Source organism: Desmodus rotundus, chromosome 1 (genome assembly GCF_022682495.2).
Source record: "Desmodus rotundus isolate HL8 chromosome 1, HLdesRot8A.1, whole genome shotgun sequence".
In the NCBI taxonomy this organism is placed as follows: Eukaryota; Metazoa; Chordata; class Mammalia; order Chiroptera; family Phyllostomidae; genus Desmodus; species Desmodus rotundus.
The window spans coordinates 100,915,669-100,935,806 of NC_071387.1; the positions used below are offsets into that span (position 1 = coordinate 100,915,669).

Below are 20,138 nucleotides of genomic sequence, written 5' to 3' on the forward strand. Positions count from 1 at the left end.
AGGTGTGAGACATTGAAAACACCGTTTGCCTCACCTACTTATCCAAAGTTCCTTGGTCTTGCCTGTTAGCCTGGGTGCTACACTTCCTCCAATATAAGTACCCCTCCCCTGCTCTTCACTCTGCACAATAAATGTACTCGAGTCACGCATGGAATGAACATGGGACATTTTGGGAAGGTATAATGTGGTTTACAGCCCCAGGTGGGCTTTGTCCCCTTCCTACATGCTCCTGCACATCTGTTTGCTGCAGGGCACGGCTGGTGTTTACTTCCCAGCACCGTTGCTGGGCGAAGGATTTCCTGCTGGCACAAGGGCTACCTACTAGAGCTCAATTCCTTCATTAGGGGACTTTCTAATTTCTTCAGAGTAGCCCATTTTCCCATGTAGTGCTTAAAGCTCTTTTGGCCTAAATAAAATTGGTTTCATTTTATAATAATCAAAAGAAGAAAGTTGTGTCTTCAGCTTGAGATCTCAGACACAGAAGCCTCTCCACCTCAGGTTCCCCAGAGGTTGCATTCAATTCCTGCTTTTAACACGCCAAGCCCTCAAAAAATCATCAAACACACGCACTAGACAAACTCAGCAAAGCCTTTTCAGTCTTACGCTGACTAGCTGCTAAACTAACTCTAAGGGTCGTTAGCCGACTGGAACCATCTTTGAATCCAAGCAGTTTTACCAGCTTTTATTATAAACACCAGCACATTTCAAGTTTCCTCTTTTGATCACAAATATATGACTTTTGTCTTCTCCTCCTAAGTACACAGCATTGAGACACAACATCCAGGCTTTCCAGCTTTTCCAGAAACTTCCATCCACCAAGTGCAGGATGGGCACCCACACACCACACCCTCAGCCGCATCCTTTGGCATCTGGATTGCAGGGACATGGAGTCCAAGTTGAGGTCAGTACAGTTTCGGATTCCAGGATCACCTGAAAAAGATGCCTCCCACTGTTACAGGGCTGCACATCTGGACTTTGGGCCTGGACCTGATCCTCCAGGGCCCCTGAGAGCTCACCCCTTCTTGTCTGAACATTGGGTCAGGGCTTTCCAATCAGGGGAGGAGGAGGGTGTGAGAAGTGAGCAAGCTGCTGAGCAGGGATGGCTAAGACAGCCACTGGAGGGTCAAGTCCTTGCTTTCCCTTTTGGAAAGGGTGTAGATAGATGGGGGATGTTTAGGGGTGCTAGACAGTCTTATTCTTACCTGGCTTAATCTGTAAGATTCTAAGTAAGCTTGGTGCTAAAACAAATTTCTTAGAAAGTTTCCTCACTTTAGATTGCTGAATCAAGTGTTCTGAAAATATTTCTGTAAATACTGGGCCAAAGAGGAAGCTATTTGGGCCATGATTTCTAGATTTAACACCACTCCTGATCCAGACCACTCTCTAGTTGGGGTACAAGGGATGAGAGAGAGAACTCTGCTAACCAGTGCTCTGGGAGGCGGCATGGTCTTGAGGACTAGCTTCAGCTGTCCTGGCAGTGGTCCTGCTCTCAGATGTGATTTTTACCTTTAAGAACCCGAGTGTGACTCCTCCAGGAAGGGCACCTGAGCGTGGATGCAGAGGGGAGGGGTGGGACTAGGTGCAAGCGTCCCTGGAAGCCACAGGCCTAGTCTTACCATGGCAGGGCTGGTGACCACGGCTCCACAGTCGTTTCCCCTCAGCAGCCTCCAAGGCAGCACTTTGCTGTTTCTAGAGGGTGGGGAATGAATGGCCAAAGTTCCTTCTCTCCAGCCCAGAGTTGGAGGCCATGGCAAGACATACTGTATGGCAGCATCTCCTCTACTGAACAAAGAATTTCAGAGGGAAGCCAGGAACCACCTCCAGTCCCTGGAGCACCCTTTGCACTAATTTTGGAATTGTTACATAGGAAGGAGTGGGGGTGGGGAGGCTGAAAACAAGTACTGGAACCCTCCCTACTCTGATTGCTTGGGGTGGGGTGGCTGAGACAGGGGCAGTGGAGAAGAGGCAAAGTACATTTTCTGATCCATCTGTGTTCCTAACTTTGTGGGTGAAGTTCCCCGGTGAGCATCGAATGTGTGCAGCCATCACTGGGCTGACCACCGCAGTTACTGGGAAGAGACCCTTCCATGTCTTGGCTAAGCCTGGTCGCCACCTGTGTGACGACTATGACTTTGGCCACTGCCTCTCCTCTACGAGCAAACAACCAGAACCATGTCTTACAAAGAACAGACTCCAAAAATATATATAAATAAATAAAAACCTTAAACATTCTTACAGGGATCTTAAAGAACAGAATACATGTTAAAAACTTCAGTAATTTATATCAATTTTAAGCAGTACTTTATATACAATGGGGGAAAAAACACATGCATAGTCCAAATACAATGTTGAAAACAGCATTTTCATAACAAAAAACCCGAACACTAAGTGTTAATACCATATACATGAATTCAAGAAGGACCACCCTTTTTGTCTGTTGCACACAGTTTATTTAACAATATGATATAAGAAATGAATTGGTACTTTACCATTCTATACAGTGATTGAATCTTCTTGAATTTTCTTATTTATAGTAATTATAGCACTTGCATGATTTACACTAGAATTGCTTTTCCTCATTTCAAGTTTCACATAGAAGAAAGAAAAGAATGCTCTTCTCTATTAACATTAGCATGGTCTAAGAGAGTGATCATCCCTATTTTTTGTCTAAAACCAGTTTTATCAGAGAAACAAAGCAACAATTTCTACATCTGCAAGACAAGAGTTTGGCTTAAGCCAGTATGTATAGGTGTGTGGGGGGTGTACGTGTGTGCACACAGGAGCCCATTCCCATTACCGTCCAGGGGTAATACTTGGAGAACGCCCACAGAGTTCACAATAGAAAAAATCTTCCCGCAACGTCAGAAAGTTGTTGGGATACATTATAAGCTTGCATTATTTCAGGAATCAGTTTCTGAATATTATTTTTCTTCTCACTTTTAAACATAAATGTTTAAAGTCTTGAAAATACAAATAAAAAATATGAATATAATGAACTTGTTTTTCCCGTTAAAAAAAGGCATGAGTCACCAGCAATGACAAAAAAATCCAAACAAAACCCCCCACCCCCCAAAACAAAAATAAAATAAAATAAAATAAAGAGAGAGAGAGAGAGAGAGAGAGAGAGAGAGAGAGAGAGAGAGAGAGAGAGAGAGAAACACCAGATATTTAAATCAACTGGTTTTTAACAAAAAAATATATTCTTTGTATTGTTTCTTTAAACAGCAATCTACCCTTCCATGGCTTGGAAGTAGCAGTTCCATCTAGGAATAAAAAGAGCCTAGATGCTTGGATTTCAGTACAAAAGGTCCAAGAACATGAAAGGAAAAAAAATGATGCTCTCACAATGCTACAAACCCTCCACAAACTTTTCTAGGGTGTCTCCGGTGGTGTCACCGACCAGGGACAGCTCACTGGACAATGCACTCCTGTTGGGGGTATTCAGCTGTGGTAGCATTGCACTCTGTTCGGGGTTCCCCAAATGTCCCTGATCTATGGAGCTGGCCATGGTGACTGCAAGTCCTGGGTGGGGGGAACCAGTCTGGGGCGAGACGTGATGTGGTGAAGGCTGGGGCTGTATCCGTGGTGATGGGCTGGAATGTGGAGGCTGGGACTGGGGCCGTGGAGACTGGACAGGGGCCGGAGACCGCACCTGGCTACTAAGGGACGTGGCCATCTGCTGGCCAGGGAGGTGCGAGGCCTGTGGCTGTCCTGAGAGCATGTGCTGCTGGGGGCTCATAGGGTTTGGCTGGCCTGGGGACCCAATCTGCTGCTTCATCTGCTGCTGCTGCAGAATCCGCTGCTGCAGGGCCTGCTGGATGTTGGGGGAGCTGTCTGTGCCCAGCCCAGGCTGCCCCATCTGGCCAAGCTGTCCCATCTGAGCTGCCATCTGACCCATGGAGCTGCCCTGCATGGGTAGGTGCTGCTGCATCCGCTGCTGCTGCATGGCTGGGGGGTAACCTCCAGGTCCTTGAGGCTGCTGGAACTGGCCGTGTCCTGCCATGCCTGCGGCCATGCCAGCGCTACCCTGCTGTTGCTGCTGCTGCTGCTGCTGTTGCTGCTGCTGCAATAGCTGCCTCCGCAGCATCTCTCTGTACTGCGGGTTCATGCTCGCCATGCTGGGGTTGTGCCCCGGGTTCATGATGTTCAGTGCCTGGCCCTGGGGATTCAGGCCTCCCATTGCTTGTTGCTGTGGAGGCACACCGGGCCGTGGCCCACCGGCTTGCATGGTGTTCAGATTCTGCAGGCTGGGCTGCTGGTGTAGACTGGGCTGAGGCTGCAGGCCAGGCTGGGCCTGGAGGCCAGGCTGGGGCTGCAGGCCGGGCTGACTGGCCACATACTTGGCTGTGCGCTGTTTGATGAAAGCTGCCATCAGCTGAGGGTTTGACTTGAGGATGTTGAGCACCTGCTGTTGCTGCTGCGGGGAGCTGGGAGACTTCAGGGTCCTCAGCAGGTCCTGCAGGGCGCCAGGCGAGATGCTCCGGGGTGGCTGCACACTGGGCATCCGAGGTCCAGCCACAGCTGGTTGGGCCTGCATGGACATCACAGGCCTGGGCATGCCCGGCATCGGCTGCTGCTGGGGGATGGGTGCCTGCTGCCACTGCCCAGGAGGCAGATTTGGCATGACAGGCCCACTGACCTGGTTGGGTCGGGGCACGTTCAGGCCCACAGGGGCCATCTGGCTCACTGGGGTCACCATGCCTGTGCGCCCTGGGGGCATGCCGTTGTTGATGTTCACCCGGTACAGGTGCTGCTGCTGCTGGGCCTCACGTTCAATCTGCCGGGCCGCCTCTACCGCTGCAGGAGGGGGCTGGGCGGGGGGCGGTGGAGCCGGCACTTGGTTGGTGGGCTTCCCAGTGGACACTGTGGTAGGAGGCTGAGTTCGAGCTACACTGGAGAAGCCGGCTGGTGACATGCTCACAGGCGAGGGCTGAGGCTGGGTGGGGGGCTGTGGTGTCTGGGGTGTGCTGGGCTGCTGAGTGGGGGTCCCAGGTGGCGCTGAGGTAGGGGAAGGCAGACTCTGCTGAGGCACGTTGCGGGTGTTCATGGTGGCCATCCGCCGGCGCATGAGCTGTGCTTGCTGCAGGCGGTGCTGGATCTGCTGCTGACGGAGCTTGTGTTTGATGTTGAGGCAGAAGGGCACGGGGCATTTGTTTTCTTGGCAGTGTTTGGCATGGTAGCAGCAAAGGGCAATGAGCTGCTTGCACACTGGGCAGCCTCCATTGGTCTTGCGCTTACAGCCCTTGGTGTGCTGCACAACCCGCTTCATCTTCTGGCAGGATGGCAGCGAGCAGTTGGCGTTGCGGCACTGGCAGGCGTGCACCAGGGACTGGATACAGCGCTGGATGCTCAGGCGCCGTGACTCCTGCGGGCTCTTGGACTGCGGCTCACCCTGGCTGCCACCCTCGTCGTCTAGGCCCAGTCCCCACTTCACCATCTTGTGGGTGTGGCTCTTTGTGTTGTAGCAGTTGATACAAAGGTCATAGTCCTGTGGATAAGGAAAGGGGACAGGCCAGCATCAGCACGCAGCCAAGTGACCACACATTATGGCCACCCCCTGGAACCTTCACTTCTAGGAACTCCTCCACAGCGCAGAAGGCTCCAAAGACCACATGATCCATCTACTCGCTCTCACCCAGTCCTCTTCCAGGGGACTCCCGGCCCTTCCCAGCCTACTATCTAACACTGTGTGAGCAGGTGCACAGGCTCGACACGGGTCCCCCTTTCCTTCCTTCCTCTGCACCCAGGGAATGGCGCACAGCCACCCCACCCTGATGCCTGGTGTGGGAAGCCTGGCAGTGAAGGAATGTCTACTGCGGTGCCCATTTCCTCCCAAGCACCATGTGAGCATCTAAAGCACCACACACCTGAGTTCCGAGAGACTGGCCCTCCACTCTTCAGGGCTGCTACTGGGGCTGAAAGGCCTTCACCAGGAGGAAGGCCCTGCGTTCAAACCACTCTGACAAAATGCCCCTTCCCCAGGTTTGTAAAAGCTACCTACATCTGGAGATCGAGAGACAACAGGTGCGAGAGCGGAGAATGGAGCCCTATGGCCAGGACTGATAACCTTTTCACAGAACGGACATGAATGTCCCAGCAGTAGGAAATGAGAGGGAAAACAAGAGGAGGCTGAAGAAAGAAGAAAATATAAGATGAGGGCATTACAAAGGCCCTGCTTTCCCCCTCAGAGATCACGAGAAACTCCTGTGGGGCCCATGACTGTAGGGACCACCCTGGCCGCCCACACTGGCAGGAAAGGCAAGGACTGGGTGAAAGTCTGTGACTGTCTGCAAGGGGTGGTGGAGGGCCCACAATAGCCTGACTCACCCTAGGTGAGGGACCCATCTATGCAAGTGACAGACTCCACCCCTTCACACAAGGGCCAAGACCTTACAGGGAGGAATCCCATGTAAGGCCAGAAAGTCCCAACCAGGACAAGGGAGAAGGACCACCAGACCTCCAACCATAGGGACCCGGGCTGACAACAGGGAAGGGGAACCAGGCAGAGTTCTGGTGGGATTGCAGCACTGCCAGCGCCTCTCCTGCTCTCTCCACACTCCTGCTGTGGCATCACGAGGCCTGTGGGTGTGCCTGACACAGAGCTGGGGTTAATGACACACAGGGAATAAAATAACAAGAGCCTCTGATGCTCTCCTGGATGAGTCGGTACGTGTTGACTCCCAGGAAGACCCGCCTGTCCTGCCGAGGGGCCAAGTGTGCCCTGGACACACGTCGATGGCCCACTGCCCGTTTCGTCAGGACCAGACCACACTCTGGGAAGAGAGACTGGCTTCTTCTTACTTTGAATGTCTGCTGTTGAGCCTAGTGTGGGCACATAGCAGGAACCTATCCCCTAAGAGTTAGATCCTCTTATTTGTGAACTCTAAAATAACAATCTTACAACCAACAGGTCCCTGAGAGGACCAGGCCATTCTCCCCCACCACCAGGAAACGCCAACTGTCTAACAGTTCAAGCTAAAATGTGAATGCATAGACCAAAGTGGACTGGGAAGGAGCCAAGGGTGCCCCAGACTGGTGGACCACATAGCTCTGCCAGAAGTTCCGTCAGAACGCAGACACAGGGAGGGAGGGAGGGGCCTACCTCGCACACAGTGCAGTGCCAGCGTGTCTCCACATGGTGCTTGCACTCGTTGCAGGTATAGACAAAACGGTCTTGGCCCTGGGTATGCAATTCCACCAGCATGCACAGCGTGGACCACTTGGACCGCCTCAGGGAGGAGAACTCCCAGTGCTTGTCCCTGGCGAGGGTGAGGAAGGCATCACGTCCGTCCATGAGGTCGCAGCTGAGCAGGGGGTCAGGGTCAACAATAGGGGGCAGTGTGTTGATGACAGGCCCGGCATGGAGGTGGATCACAAAGAAGACCTGCAAGAAGAACAGCAGGAGGATGTCAGCCCACAGAGAGTGGTGCTGAGGAGGTCTGGCCCTGGAGGAACCAGGGATACCCTAGCCTGAAAAACTGAGACTGTGCTGAGCCTGACACCTGCTGCCCCAGGTGTGTCAAAGGCCCACTCCCTGGGGATGAACTGACTTGGTAATGTGTGGTGTTACCCAACCAGCCAGCTCTGCCTTCTAGGGGCTGGTCCTATGCCGCACAGCACAGCGGAAAGCACCAGGAAGAGTGCCACCATGCTTTTATCCTCCTCTTGGCCAGTGGCAGGGTGTGGTTTCTCAGTAAACCCCCCTCCTTTACCTTGGCCTACAGGGGCACAAATGCCAGGCTCTGTGGCCTGCCCTGCCTCTCACCTCTTTGTGCTTCTCCATGGTGGCATAGAGCTTCTGGGACAAGTCATTGGACACGTTGGGCATACTGGGCTTCTTTTTGTTGGCCCGGCTGATGCTGCTTTTATTCTTGTTGGTTTTCTTATTATTCTTTTTCTTGGCATTCTTGCTGTCACCTTGGCTGCCCTGCAACAACATGCAAAGGTGTCAGACAAGCCCAGCCTCCTCCTCTGGACCCAGTATCCAGCTGGGACTCCCAGCTATTGGCCCTGGGGACTGCAGGAAGCCCAGCCTAAGGCTGGAGACCACTGGGCAGACCCCTACCTGCATGGGCTGTAAACACACTGCTGCCTTCAGAGGTAACTGATGGAGGAAAGGTGATGAGGATGGAGGCAAGGCCTATGTACTCAGCTGAAACTCAGTGGGCACAGCGGTGATACATAATAATAGAGCAAGTGTTGCCTGAGCCACAAGGGACACAGATCATATACTTCTTGAAGGAAGGATACACCTGGGATGCTAGTTTAGAATCTAACAACGGAGGGAGAGGAAGTAATTTCTCACTGTTCCACATCATTCCACTGGATGGATGGACACCTGCAGCTCCACAGTATATCCTGCACGTTCAGTGGCTCATTCTATGCCTCACAAAGGCTCCAAACACCCACCATGTGTGGGAGACATGGGAAAGGTGCTAACAAAGAAGTGACTGCATGGTTAGGAGGAAGAACTTGAAAGTGGCCCATCCAGGTACAAGCAAGGCCACACGAGGGCAGGACACCTCCCTGACCCTGTTCCCATTGCCCAGGCATACTCAAGCCTGAAACCCACCATCAGTATGGCAAATGGCTTAAGTTTGAGGGGTTCTGCTGCTTAGTTAAAACTTTCCTACTCTGGAAAGAACTCAAGCTCTTATTTAGGTTTCAAGGTGGGAATGTTCACTTGGTCTGGCCCAAAGAACTTCATTTATAACAAGGCAAGGGAAAGAGAGGACAGAAAGGAAGAGAGAGGAAAAGAGGGAGAGAAGGGGGAAGGTGGAGAGGGGGAGAGAGAGATATTCTCTCTCTGGGTGCGAAAAGGAGTGCTACTCTTGGGGAAGGTCAGTTGCACTCCACCACCACCACCACCAAGGCACATCTGAGAAGGAGCCAGAGGGGCCCAAGGAGTCTTGACAACTGACTGTTATGCGGACCCAGATCAGAAAATGACCGATAAGACTTCTGGCCAAGATGGAAGCATAGGTAGACACATTGCCTCCTTGTACAAGCAAAAGGACAACAACAAATTTAAAAACAAAAAACAACCAGAACTGACAGAAAAGCAAACTGCATGGAAGTCCTAAAACCAAGGAGTTAAAGAAGAAACATTCATCCAGACTGGTAGGAGGGGCAGAGACTGGCAGCCTAGAGGAGAGGACTCACGGCAAAGCAGTGGCTGGTGGCCTAGGTGATGTGGTGGCTGGCAGACCCGGCAGTCCCACATTCGTGTGCAGATAAACTGAGAGGAACAACTGGGGAGTGAGACAGACTGCACAACCCAGGGCCCCAGCAGGGGGAAATAAAGCCTCAAAACCTCTGACTATAAACACCTATGAGGGTTGAGGTGGCGGGATAAACTTCCAGCCTCACAGGAGAGACCCACAGGGTTCTAGAATGTACACAAACCCACCCATCTGGGAATCAGCACCAGAAGGGCCCAATTTGATTGTGGGTAGCAGGGGAAGTGACTGAAAACTGGCAGAGAGCGGAGCAAGCTGCACTGTTCCCTCAGACCCCTCCCCTGCATACAGCATCACAACACAGCTACGTAGGTTGCCCCGCCCCAGTGAAAACCTAAGGCTCCGCCCATTACTACATAACAGGTCCACCAACACAAAAAAAAGAAATGGCCCAAATGAAAGAATAGATCAAAGCTCCAGAAAAAATACAACCAAGCAACAAAAAGATAGCCAACCTATCAGATGCACAGTTCAAAACACTGGTAATAAGGAAGCTCACAGAAATGGTTGAGTATGGTGGTAAATCTGAGGAAAAAATGAAGGCTATGAAAAGTGAAATAAGGAAAAATGTACAGGGCACCAACAGTGATGGGAAGGACACCGGGACTCAAATCAACAGCGTGGACCAAAAGGAAGAAACATTCAACCAGAACAGAATAAAGAAACATGAACTCAAAAAACTGAGGAGAGGCTTAGGAATCTATGGGACAACTTAAAACGTTCCAACATCCGAATCATAGGGGTGCCAGAAGGAGAAGAGGAAGAGCAAGAAATGGAAAACTTACTTGAAAAAATAATGAAGAACTTCCCCAACCTGGGAAAGGAAATAGACTTTCAGAAGTCCAGGAAGCTCAGGGAGTCCCAAAGAAGTTGGGCCCAAGGAAGCACCCACCAAGACACATATTAATTATATTACCCAAGATTAAAGACAAGGAGAGAATCTTAAAAGCAGCAAGCGAAAAGGAGACAGTTACCTACAAAGCAGTTCCCATCAGACTATCAGCTGATTTCTCTCAAAAGAAACCTTGCAGGCAAGAAAGAGCTGGAAAGAAGTATTCAAAGTCATGAAAGGTAAGAATCTACATCCAAGATTACTCTATCCAGCAAAGCTATCATTTAGAATGGAAGGGCAGATAAAGTGCTTCCCAGATAAGGTCAGGTTAAAGGAGTTCATCATCACCAAGCCCTGATTATATGAAATGTTAAAGAGACTTAGCTAAGAAATAGAAGATCAAAAATATGAACAGTAAACTAACAAACTCACAGCTATTAACTGAACCTTAAAAAAACCCAAACTAAGCAAACAACTAGAATAGCAACAGAATCATAGAAATGAGATCACATGGAGGGTTATCAGTGGGGAAGTGGGAGGGGGATTTGGGGGGAAAGGTACAGAGAATAAGTAGCATAAATAGTAGGTAGAAAATAGGGGGAGGTTAAAAACAGTATAGGAAATGGAGAAGCCAAAGAACTTGTATGTACGACCCATGGACATGAACTAAAGGGGGCAGAGGGAATGTGGGTGAGAGGGGGTGTGCAGGGTGGAGGGGACTAAAGGGGGGAAATGGGACAACTGTCATAGCATGATCAATAAAATATATTTAAAAAAGAAAAGGACACTGGTAAAAACTAAGGACACTGAATGAGCTTCAGACTCTGGTTAATGATGATGCACAAATACTGGTTCAGCAACTGTACGAATGCAGCACACCAATTTAAGGTGTCATCAGGAGAAACTGGTTCTGGAATGTATGTAATTCTGTACCATCTGCTCAAGTTTTCTATAAGCCTTTATTCTAAAATATAAAGCCTATATTTTAAGTTACAGTTTTAAAAACACAGTTTTTAAAACACAGGTAAATAATTTTTTGTCACCAAAGCAACAGCACGTATACACATTTAAGTTGTGTGCTTTTCTCCACAAAGTTCTCCCTTTGTGCCATTGTTCCTGTTCTAGTTGTTACATAGGAATTGAGGCTGCATCCTGTTTCTTTCCCATTATAGCAAAGCATTTCCTCATTTCTCTCGTTGAAGACCACTTTTAACAGCAAAGCAACTTTCAACTGAAGTGCTGTGCGTAACTAAAGGAATGCTTAGTTATGTGAACTGGACACACTACAGTGCCTCTGTCCTTCGTCTCCATGTCCTGCTCTCTCCACCACATGCAAATCCATGGTCAGCAGAGAGAGTCAGCCCTTGTCTATTTCCATCTCCCAGAAAGTGCCTCCTCCCCACCAGGCCAGAGGCAGACACGTCATCCTTGTGTAGGACTTATGGCTGGGGCCTGAATCGCCCCCAACCCTGCCTGCCGAGTCCCTTTCTATGGAGTCGCCATCGTCGGCACAGACTCTTCTCTCCCTGCTATAGCCTGGCCACTGTCTTCCACCCCCTGGATGCACATTCTGATTCAGGCCACCTCCCATCCAAACATTTCTGGCATTGGCAGACACACACAGGGACCTTGGGATTCACAGGCCGGCTCTGATCTCTCTCCCAATAAAACTAAATTTCTGCCCTGGCTGGTGTGGCTCAGTGGATTGGGCACGGGCCTGCGCACTAAAGGGTCACCAGTCCCATTCCCAGTCAAGGCACATGCCTGAGTTGCGGGCCAGGTCTCCAGTGAGGGACATGCCAGAGGCAACTACACATTGATATTTCTCTCCCTCTCTTTCTCTTTCCCTTCCCCTCGCTCTAAAAATAAATAAATGAAAAAAACCAAAACTGAATTTCTGCTAAAATCTAGCCCACCCTTTGGAGATTGGCTGAGGAGACCTCTTGGTGAAGCACACTTGCCTGGCACAGTGCAGACACTGAGCGAGTCGTTCTAAACCCCTGGCTTTGAATGCCAATCCCACCCCACCCCTTGGGCATACCTGTGAGGGCTGCAGGCTTTCACAGCTCCTCTAGAATATCAACAAGCACCTTAACATCAACACCGCTGCAGCCAATTCTGACCTCTTCCCCCAAATATGCTCTCCCTCTTCTGTAGCAAAAGACATAGCAGGCAGTCTTGACCCAGGGTTCTCCTTACCTGCCACAAAGGTCCACTCCAAATTCTGGGGTTACTAATCTCAAAATTCATTGCAAATTTCTCATGGTGTCTATAGCTACAGCTATGACCCAAACTATGTCTTATGGGACACCCTGCAACACGGCACACTCGCTCAGAACTCAGACACCTATGTTGCTCCTCCTTCTGGAAGCTCCTTCTCTCCTTCATCCTCTGGGTTCCTTCTTACCAGGTCAGTCTCTGCTCAGATGCCTCTGCCCCAGAAAGGAGCCCCCCGCCCCACCCTGAAGTGGCCCCATCTCCCTGTGCTTTTTCTTTCTCCAAAGACTCTACACTCTCTCAAAGTGTGCTGGACATGTGTTTTTCTTGTTTCTTCTACTAGAACATACACCCCTAAGGGCAGGGATGGTATTTTCCTTTGTTCTCACTATACTGCTCAGGCCCATTCCTGCATACAGCAAGGACTTGGGGTAAGTGCATGAGTGCAGATACTACAGAAGTTGCAGGTGTGTTTAGTTTGTAAAGTACTCTTTTAATATGATTTTTTAAAAAGATTTTATTTACTAATTATTATCATTTTTTAGAGAGGGATAAAGAAGAAGAAAAAGGAGAAACATAGACCAGTTGTCTGCTGCATGTCCCCAAAGGGGTACCTGGCCTACAACCCAGGCATGTGTCCTAACCAGTTCGGGAATCGAACTGGTGACCTTTCATTCTGCAGTCAGGTGCTCAATCCACTGAGCCACCACCAGCCAGGGCTCCTTTATTTTTATTATTTTTGAGTATATTTTATTGATTATGCTATTATAGTTGCCCCATTTTTCTGTCCCCTTCATCGCTCTCCTGCCTGGTATCCCATTCCCACCAACATTCCCTCCCCTCCTTAGTTCATGCCCATTGGTCGTACATACAAGTTCTTTGGCTTCTCCATTTCCTATACTATTCTTAACCTCCTCCTGTCTGTTTGTACCTACCAATTGTGCTTCTTATTCCCTGTACCCTTCCTCCCATTCCCGCCCCCACTCCCAGCTGATAACCCTCCATGTGATCTCCATTTCTGTGATTCTGTTCCTGTTCTAGTTTGCTTAGTTTGTTTTTATTTTTTTTAGGTTCAGTTGTTGATAATTGTGTTTGTTGTGATTTTACTGTTCATAGTTTTGATATTGTTTTTCTTAAATACGTCCCTCTAACATTTCATATAATAGGGTTTGGTGATGACGAACTCCTTCAACCTGACCTTGTCTGGGAAGCACTTTATCTGCCCTTCCATTCTAAATGATACCTTTGCTGGATACAGTAATCTTGGATGTAGGTTCTTGACTTTCATGACTTGGAATACTACTACTTTTTTTTTTTTAATACTATTATTGATTTTATTCCCTATGCTATACTTTTTAAAAATATATTTATTGATTATACTATTACAGTTGTCCCATTACCCCCCCCCTCCACTCTATCCTGCCCACCCCCCTCCCTCCATCCCCGCCCCATAGTTCATGTCCATGGGTCATACTTATAAGTCCTTTGGCTTCTACATTTCCTACACTATTTTTACCCTCCCCCTGTCTATTTTCCACCTATCATCTATGCTACTTATTCTCTGCACCTTCCCCCCCCCTCCCACTCCCTTATTGACAACCCTCATGTTCTAGTTGTTTGCCTAGTTTGCACTCATTTTTGTTTTATGTGTGGTCGTTAATAACTGTGAGCTTGCTGTCATTTTTACTGTTCCTATTTTTGATCTTCTTTTTCTTAGGTAACTCCCTTTAACATTTCATATAATAAGGGCTTGGTGATGATGAGCTTCTTTAACTTGACCTTATCTGAGAAGCACTTTATCTTCCCTTCCATTCTAAATGATAGCTTTGCTGGATACAGTAATCTTGGATGTAGGTCCTTGCGTTTAATCTTGGGTAATGTAATTATGATGTGCCTTGGTGTGTTCCTCCTTGGGTCCAGCTTCTTTGGGACTCTCTGAGCTTCCTGGACTTCCCGGAAGTCTATTTCCTTTGCCAGACTGGGGAAATTCTCCTTCATTATTTGTTCAAATAAGTTTTCAATTTTTTGTTCTTCCTCTTCTCCTTCTGGCACCCCTATAATTCGGATGTTGGAACGTTTCAAGGTGTCCTGGAGGTTCCTAAGCCTCTCCTCATTTTTCCAAGTTCTTGTTTCTTCATTCTTTTCTGGTTGGATGTTTGTTTCTTCCTTCTGGTCCATACCATTGATTTGAGTCCCAGTTTCCTTCTCATCACTATTGGTTCCCTGTACATTTTCCTTTGTTTCTCTTAGCATAGGCTTCATTTTTTCATCTGTTTTTCGAACAGATTCAACCAAGTCTGTGAGCATATTGATAACCAGTGCTTTGAACTGTGCATCCGATAGGTTGGCTATGTCTTCGTCACTTAGTTGTATTTTTTCTGGAGCTTTGAAGTGTTCTGTCATTTGGGCCATTTTTGTTTGTTTGTTTGTCTTGGTGCATCTGTTACTTTAAGGGGCGGAGCCTTAGGTGTTCACCAGGGCGGGGTAATGCTGGTCGCTGCGCTGTGACGCTGTATGTGGGGGAGGGGCCGAGTGGGAGCAATGGCGCCCACCTCACTCCCCTCTGGATTTCAATCCTTCACTCCGATACCCACAATCAAACTGGGCCACTCTGGTGCTTGTTCCCGAGTAAGTGGGCCTGTGCACACTCCAGGCCCCTGTGGGTCTCTCCAACAACCTCTCCTGTGAGGCTGGGAGTCTCTCCTGCTGCCACCCCAACCCCCAGGGGCGCTCTCAATCAGAGGTTTGAGGCTTCATTTCCCCGAGCTGGAGCCCTGGGTTGCTCGGTCTGCTTCGATGCCCGCCGTTCGTCCGGTTTATCTGTGGGCGGATGTGGTGCCACAGGGTGCTACCCGCCACTCTGTCTGCCCCACTCTCTGCCACTCTGAGCCCGGCCCTCTGGGTTTATCTGTGCAAATGTGGGGCCGCAGGGTCTGCTAGTGCTCGGACTGCCTGCGCCATTTGTCCCACACTCCGCCAGTCTCAGTCCCGCCACAGCCACTCGAGTCCTCTCCACCCCAGTGCCCGTCTCCACCCCTCCTACCAGTCTGGACAAATGCTTATTTTCTATTTCCTTGGTGTCGGTCCCCCTTGCCGTTCGATTCTCCGTCAGTTCTGGTTGTGCAAGGAGGCGCAGTGTGCCTACCTACGCCGCCATCCTGGTTCCTCGGAATACTTCTTTCCAGGCCCTTCTTGCCTGTAAGGTCTCTTTAGAGAAATCAGCTGACAGTCTGATGGGAACTCCTTTGTAGGTAACTGTGTCCTTTTCTCTTGCTGCTTCTAAGATTCTCTCTGTATCTTTAACATGGAGTCATTTAATTAAGATGTGTCTTGGTGTGTTACTCTTTGGGCCCAACTTCTTTGGGACTCTCTGAGCTTCCTGGACTTCTATGTCTATTTCCTTCACCAGACTGGGGAAGTTTTCCCTCATTACTTTTTCAAATAAAATTTCAATTTCTCACTCTTCCTCTTCTGTCACTCCTAATTCAGATGTTGGAATGTTTTAAGTTGTCCCATAGATTCTTAAGCCTCTCCTCAGTTTTTTAAATTCTTGTTTCTTCATTTTGCTCTTCATATTTATTTCTACCCTTTGTTCCAAATTGTTGATTTGAATTCTGGCTTCCTTCCCACCACTGTTGGTTCTCTGTATATTTTTCTTTCACTTTTCAAAGCCTTTACTTTTTTCTCTATTTTGCGACCATACTCAAATCATTTCTGTGAGCATCCTGACTGCCAGTGTTTTGAACTCTGCATCTGATAGGTTGGCTATCTCCTTGTAGCTTAGTTCCTTTTCTAGAGTTTTGATCTTTCATTTCAAGCATATTTCTTTGTCTTGGTGCACCTGTTATTTTCTAAGGGGTGGAGCCTTAGGTGTTCACCAGGACGGGGCAACCCACATCACTGCACTACAGCACTGTATGTAAGAGAGGGGTCAGGGAGGGAACAACTCCGCTTGCTCGGCTCTTATCTGGCTTTCAGTCACTTATCCACCTTCTCACAAGCGAAATGTGCCCTTTCAGGAGCTGCCCTGGTGCTGATACCTGGTTAGCAGGGCTTGTGTACATTCTAGGACCAGCCCCCCCCCCCCCCAGCCCCTCCAATGGACTCTCCTGTGAGAATGGGAGTTTCTCCCACTGCCTCAACCCCCACAAGTTTTTATAGTCAGAGGTTTTGAGGTTTTATTTCCCCACACTAAAACCCTGGGTTGCATAGTCTGTCTCTCTCCCCAGTTTCTCTTCCTGGTTTATTCACACACAACTGTGGGTTCATCTGGTCCGCCAGCCACTGCCTTGCCACATGTCCCTCTCTGCCCTTCCTACCAGCCTGGATGAATGTTTCTTCTTTAACTTTTTGGTTGTCGATCTTCCATACTGTTCGCTTTTCTGTTAGTTCTGCTTGTTTTTTGTTTTTAAATTGGTTGTTACCCTTCTTTTGGTTGTGTGAGGAAGCGAAGTGTATCTACCCATGTCTGCATCTTGGTTGGAACTATTATTTTTTATTATTATTTTACCCTCACCCAAGGACATTTTTTCACTGCTTTTTAGAGAAAAGAAGGGAGAGATGAAGGGAGAGAAAGAGTGATGTGACAGAGAGAATCACTAATTGGTTACTTTCCATGTGTGCCCCATTAGGGGAACCAGAAATCAAAACCGCAAACCATTTGGCTATGGGCAACACTCCAGTCAACTGAGCCACACTGGCCAGGGTTGTGAAGTCCTTTTTTTTAAAAAAAAACCTCACTGGAGGACATGCTTAGAAGGGAAAGGAGGGAGAGAGATAAGGAGAGAAACACTGATGGGTTGCTTCTTTTATGTGCTTCAACCAGGGTCAAATCTGCAACCCAGGTATGTGCCCTGACCCAGAAGTGAACCCACGACCTTTCAGTTTACAGGACAATGCTACAACCAAATGAGCCACACTGGCCAGAGCTGTATTTTTTAAATCAACTGACTGGTTCCTGAGTGTGATGCATCCATCTCTGTTTCTGTCTGTTCTGGGCTCCCTGGCCAGGTGCCCATGTCTCTCCTCTTTCCATGTCTTAGCCCTCCTTATCTGTTCTGCCCAGTGATGATGGAGCAAGCACTTCTCATCCTCTTCTATTAGGTGATGTGTTTCCAGGGCCCACATGCCAGCTTGCCCAATAACCAGTGTGGGCTGTGCTCCCAGGCCACAGACCTGCTGTGTACAGTGACAAGGTAAGGTTATGTGTGAAAAATCTACCACAAAAAATGCCACATCTTATGAACTCAACATCACAAGTTCTCTCCAGCCTGCCAGGATTCAGTCTTCAACACACTTATCTGGGACAGCAGGCTTTCCAGAAGGGTCCAGTGGGGGGGATGTCAGGGCTTTACCTCCGTCGTCTCACTGGCTGCAGTGCTCTCTTCCTTCTTCCTCTCTTCTTCTTCTTGTTCCAGCTCCTTAATGCTCTCCTCCAACACATTGGGCCAGAAGTCACCCTCAAAATAGGGCAGTTCCTTGGCACTGGTGAGCCTGTCTTCAGTTGCTTGTTTGAAAATGTCCTGGAGAGTGAACAAAGCATAGCAGTGAGACAAGCGGACCGAAGCAAAGCTCCTGAGGAGGGGGTGGTACAGGGCTGTGACACTAAAGAGGATGCTGGTGCAGCGTATTCCCATGGTGCACAATGGCCGAGATCAGATAATTTAAACAGGCAACACAACAGCACGGCTTTCAAACTGACAACTAAAAGATCTTGACAGACTTCAGGTAAAATGATTCTGCATGTTTTACTTTGATTATTTTGCTTTCTAATCTCCATAAGTGAATACAATTCTAACATGAGTGTGAAAGGAAGACACACGAAAAGTAGGGAAATCAGTGGTGACAAACCCACTGCACACCCTCCTACAGCCAGCACCCGGTACCTTGTAGTCATGGATGATTCGCTCTGCAAAAGCCTTGTCCAGCATCTTCTTGTACCACTCCTGCAGGCGCTTCGGTTTTGGGATTTTTTGATCAGGGGGGTGGCAATGGAAGATGTAGTCATCTCCTTCACTAGGGGGACAGGCCCAGATGTGTCCTGTCACATACCTGCAGGACACATATACACAATTCAGATTAAAGGGCTGAGCAAAACTGTCCCTCTGCCTTCAAGAAGTACAGCTGAGGAACAGGGAGCAAGGCAAGGATAGAAATAACTATAAAGAAAAGAGAAAGCAAAGAAATGACCACAAAGCTTGTGGCAGAACGTGTAAGATGTTGAGAGGGGTTCCAAACCAGTGTGCTCAGAGAGGGGGATATGTGGGTAAGGCCAAACGTCTCTAAAGTGCCCAAATGCACGCCTGGAAGTCAGCCCTAAGATGCTCCCTTCCCAGGGTGAGCATGTTGGGAAGGGGCCTAGGCTGCAAGGGAACCTGGGAGCACGGGAGAAAGCCTGGGAAGACAAGAGATTCATCAGGTATATCAAATGGCTTCTACTCAGGAACACAATGAATTTCCTAACTACTTTCTTCTGCGCACAGAAAAGGCAGTTGAGTATTTCCCTCTAAGGTTTTAAATTAAAATAAAACATTCATTCTGTTTAGGACACTTAAGTCAGATACCTCTAACATTTTCAAATTTGGGAAAGTAATATGAAAGATCTAAAACATGAGATCAGAGCTAGAGAAAGAAGACGCAAGAGACCACATCTTATAGGATTCCATTCATATGAAATATCCAGAACAGACACATTTATGGGGACAGAAACTAGATCAGTGGTAACTGGGGGCAGATGTGGAATAGGGATGAACAGCAAACAGGCACAGGTATCTTACTGGGGGATGACAATGTTCTGAGACTGATTTATGGTGATAACTACACCACTCCATAAAGTTACTGAAAGTTGGTGAAATGTACACTGTAAATAGGTGAATTTTATAATACATACAAAATGATCCAGTAATTTTTTTAAAAAGAGACCAGAATGGAAGAATAATGAAAAGAACACAGAAGGCAGGAAAAGCACATGCACTGTGGTGAGAAGCTCTGAGAGCACCTGGAGGAGCTCTGGAGACTTTGGAATCCAGCTAACGATGTTAAAATAAAACTTAAACACTCTCATACTTCCACAAAATAAATACACAGTAAAAATTAAAAATGGAGGTTTTATTAGTTCTGGATAATCTGAATGAAACTTACCCCAATTTCTTCACATATTCTAAATATCCAATAAGGATCTCATGGTAAACGGCTGTACGAAGGCATCGGGGCCGGAAGAAGTGAATACTGTCCAAATAAGAGATGTATACACGCCTGGGGGGTGGGGTTGGGGAGAGAAATTAATCGGAAGTTCAGGGTATCCCCTAAACTTGAAAGCAAACAACATCCAAAAAAACAAGCTACAAAAAAAATTTTGTTTTGACAGCATTTACACTGGCCACAAACAGGATATAAGAACACTCCCATGAGCAACTGCCTTTGCCAGTCAATAAATGGAGTCCAATGTCATCACTGAACTGAGAAGCAATAGCATTACTCACCATGGAGAACCACGTAAAGATAAGGGCAAACTAAGAAAAGCCATTTTCAATTCCCTCTCACCCAGATTCTAGAATGAACATGAAAGAACTCCTTGCAGAGGTACTTCATTTTTCTAGATGCATCAGAAAATGTCCAGGCTCATGGGAGTGGCCCCTACTCTATTGTCTGTGCGAATACCTGGCCCAGGTAAGATAGGGACAACAGCCAGACCAGAACCAGGACCCATGAATACTCAAAATACAAAACATGCTTGAAACAGTTATAAAAACACTTCACTTTCCCCTGGCTTAGAGGGAACCTAAATTAACTACTCTGGTTAATCAAGCATGGATTATTTAATTTAAACCAAGCTCTAAAACACACAGGTC

At 48.1% G+C, this 20,138-nt stretch overlaps 1 protein-coding gene across 1 annotated transcript in view; it reads right to left on the reverse strand.

Annotated features, from left to right (window-relative positions):
* Nucleotides 1-667: 667 nt before the first annotated feature.
* CREBBP (CREB binding protein) overlaps nucleotides 668-20,138 on the reverse strand; it is a 135,173-nt gene continuing 115,702 nt past the window's right edge. Inside the window, exons 26-31 of the mRNA XM_024553300.4 lie at nucleotides 19,429-19,542; nucleotides 18,174-18,339; nucleotides 17,643-17,810; nucleotides 7,766-7,927; nucleotides 7,103-7,384; nucleotides 668-5,488 (exon numbers count right to left, since the gene is read on the reverse strand). Coding sequence (XP_024409068.1) covers nucleotides 3,350-5,488; nucleotides 7,103-7,384; nucleotides 7,766-7,927; nucleotides 17,643-17,810; nucleotides 18,174-18,339; nucleotides 19,429-19,542 — 3,031 coding nt within the window. The 3' untranslated portion in view covers nucleotides 668-3,349. The remainder of the gene's footprint in view (nucleotides 5,489-7,102; nucleotides 7,385-7,765; nucleotides 7,928-17,642; nucleotides 17,811-18,173; nucleotides 18,340-19,428; nucleotides 19,543-20,138) is intronic.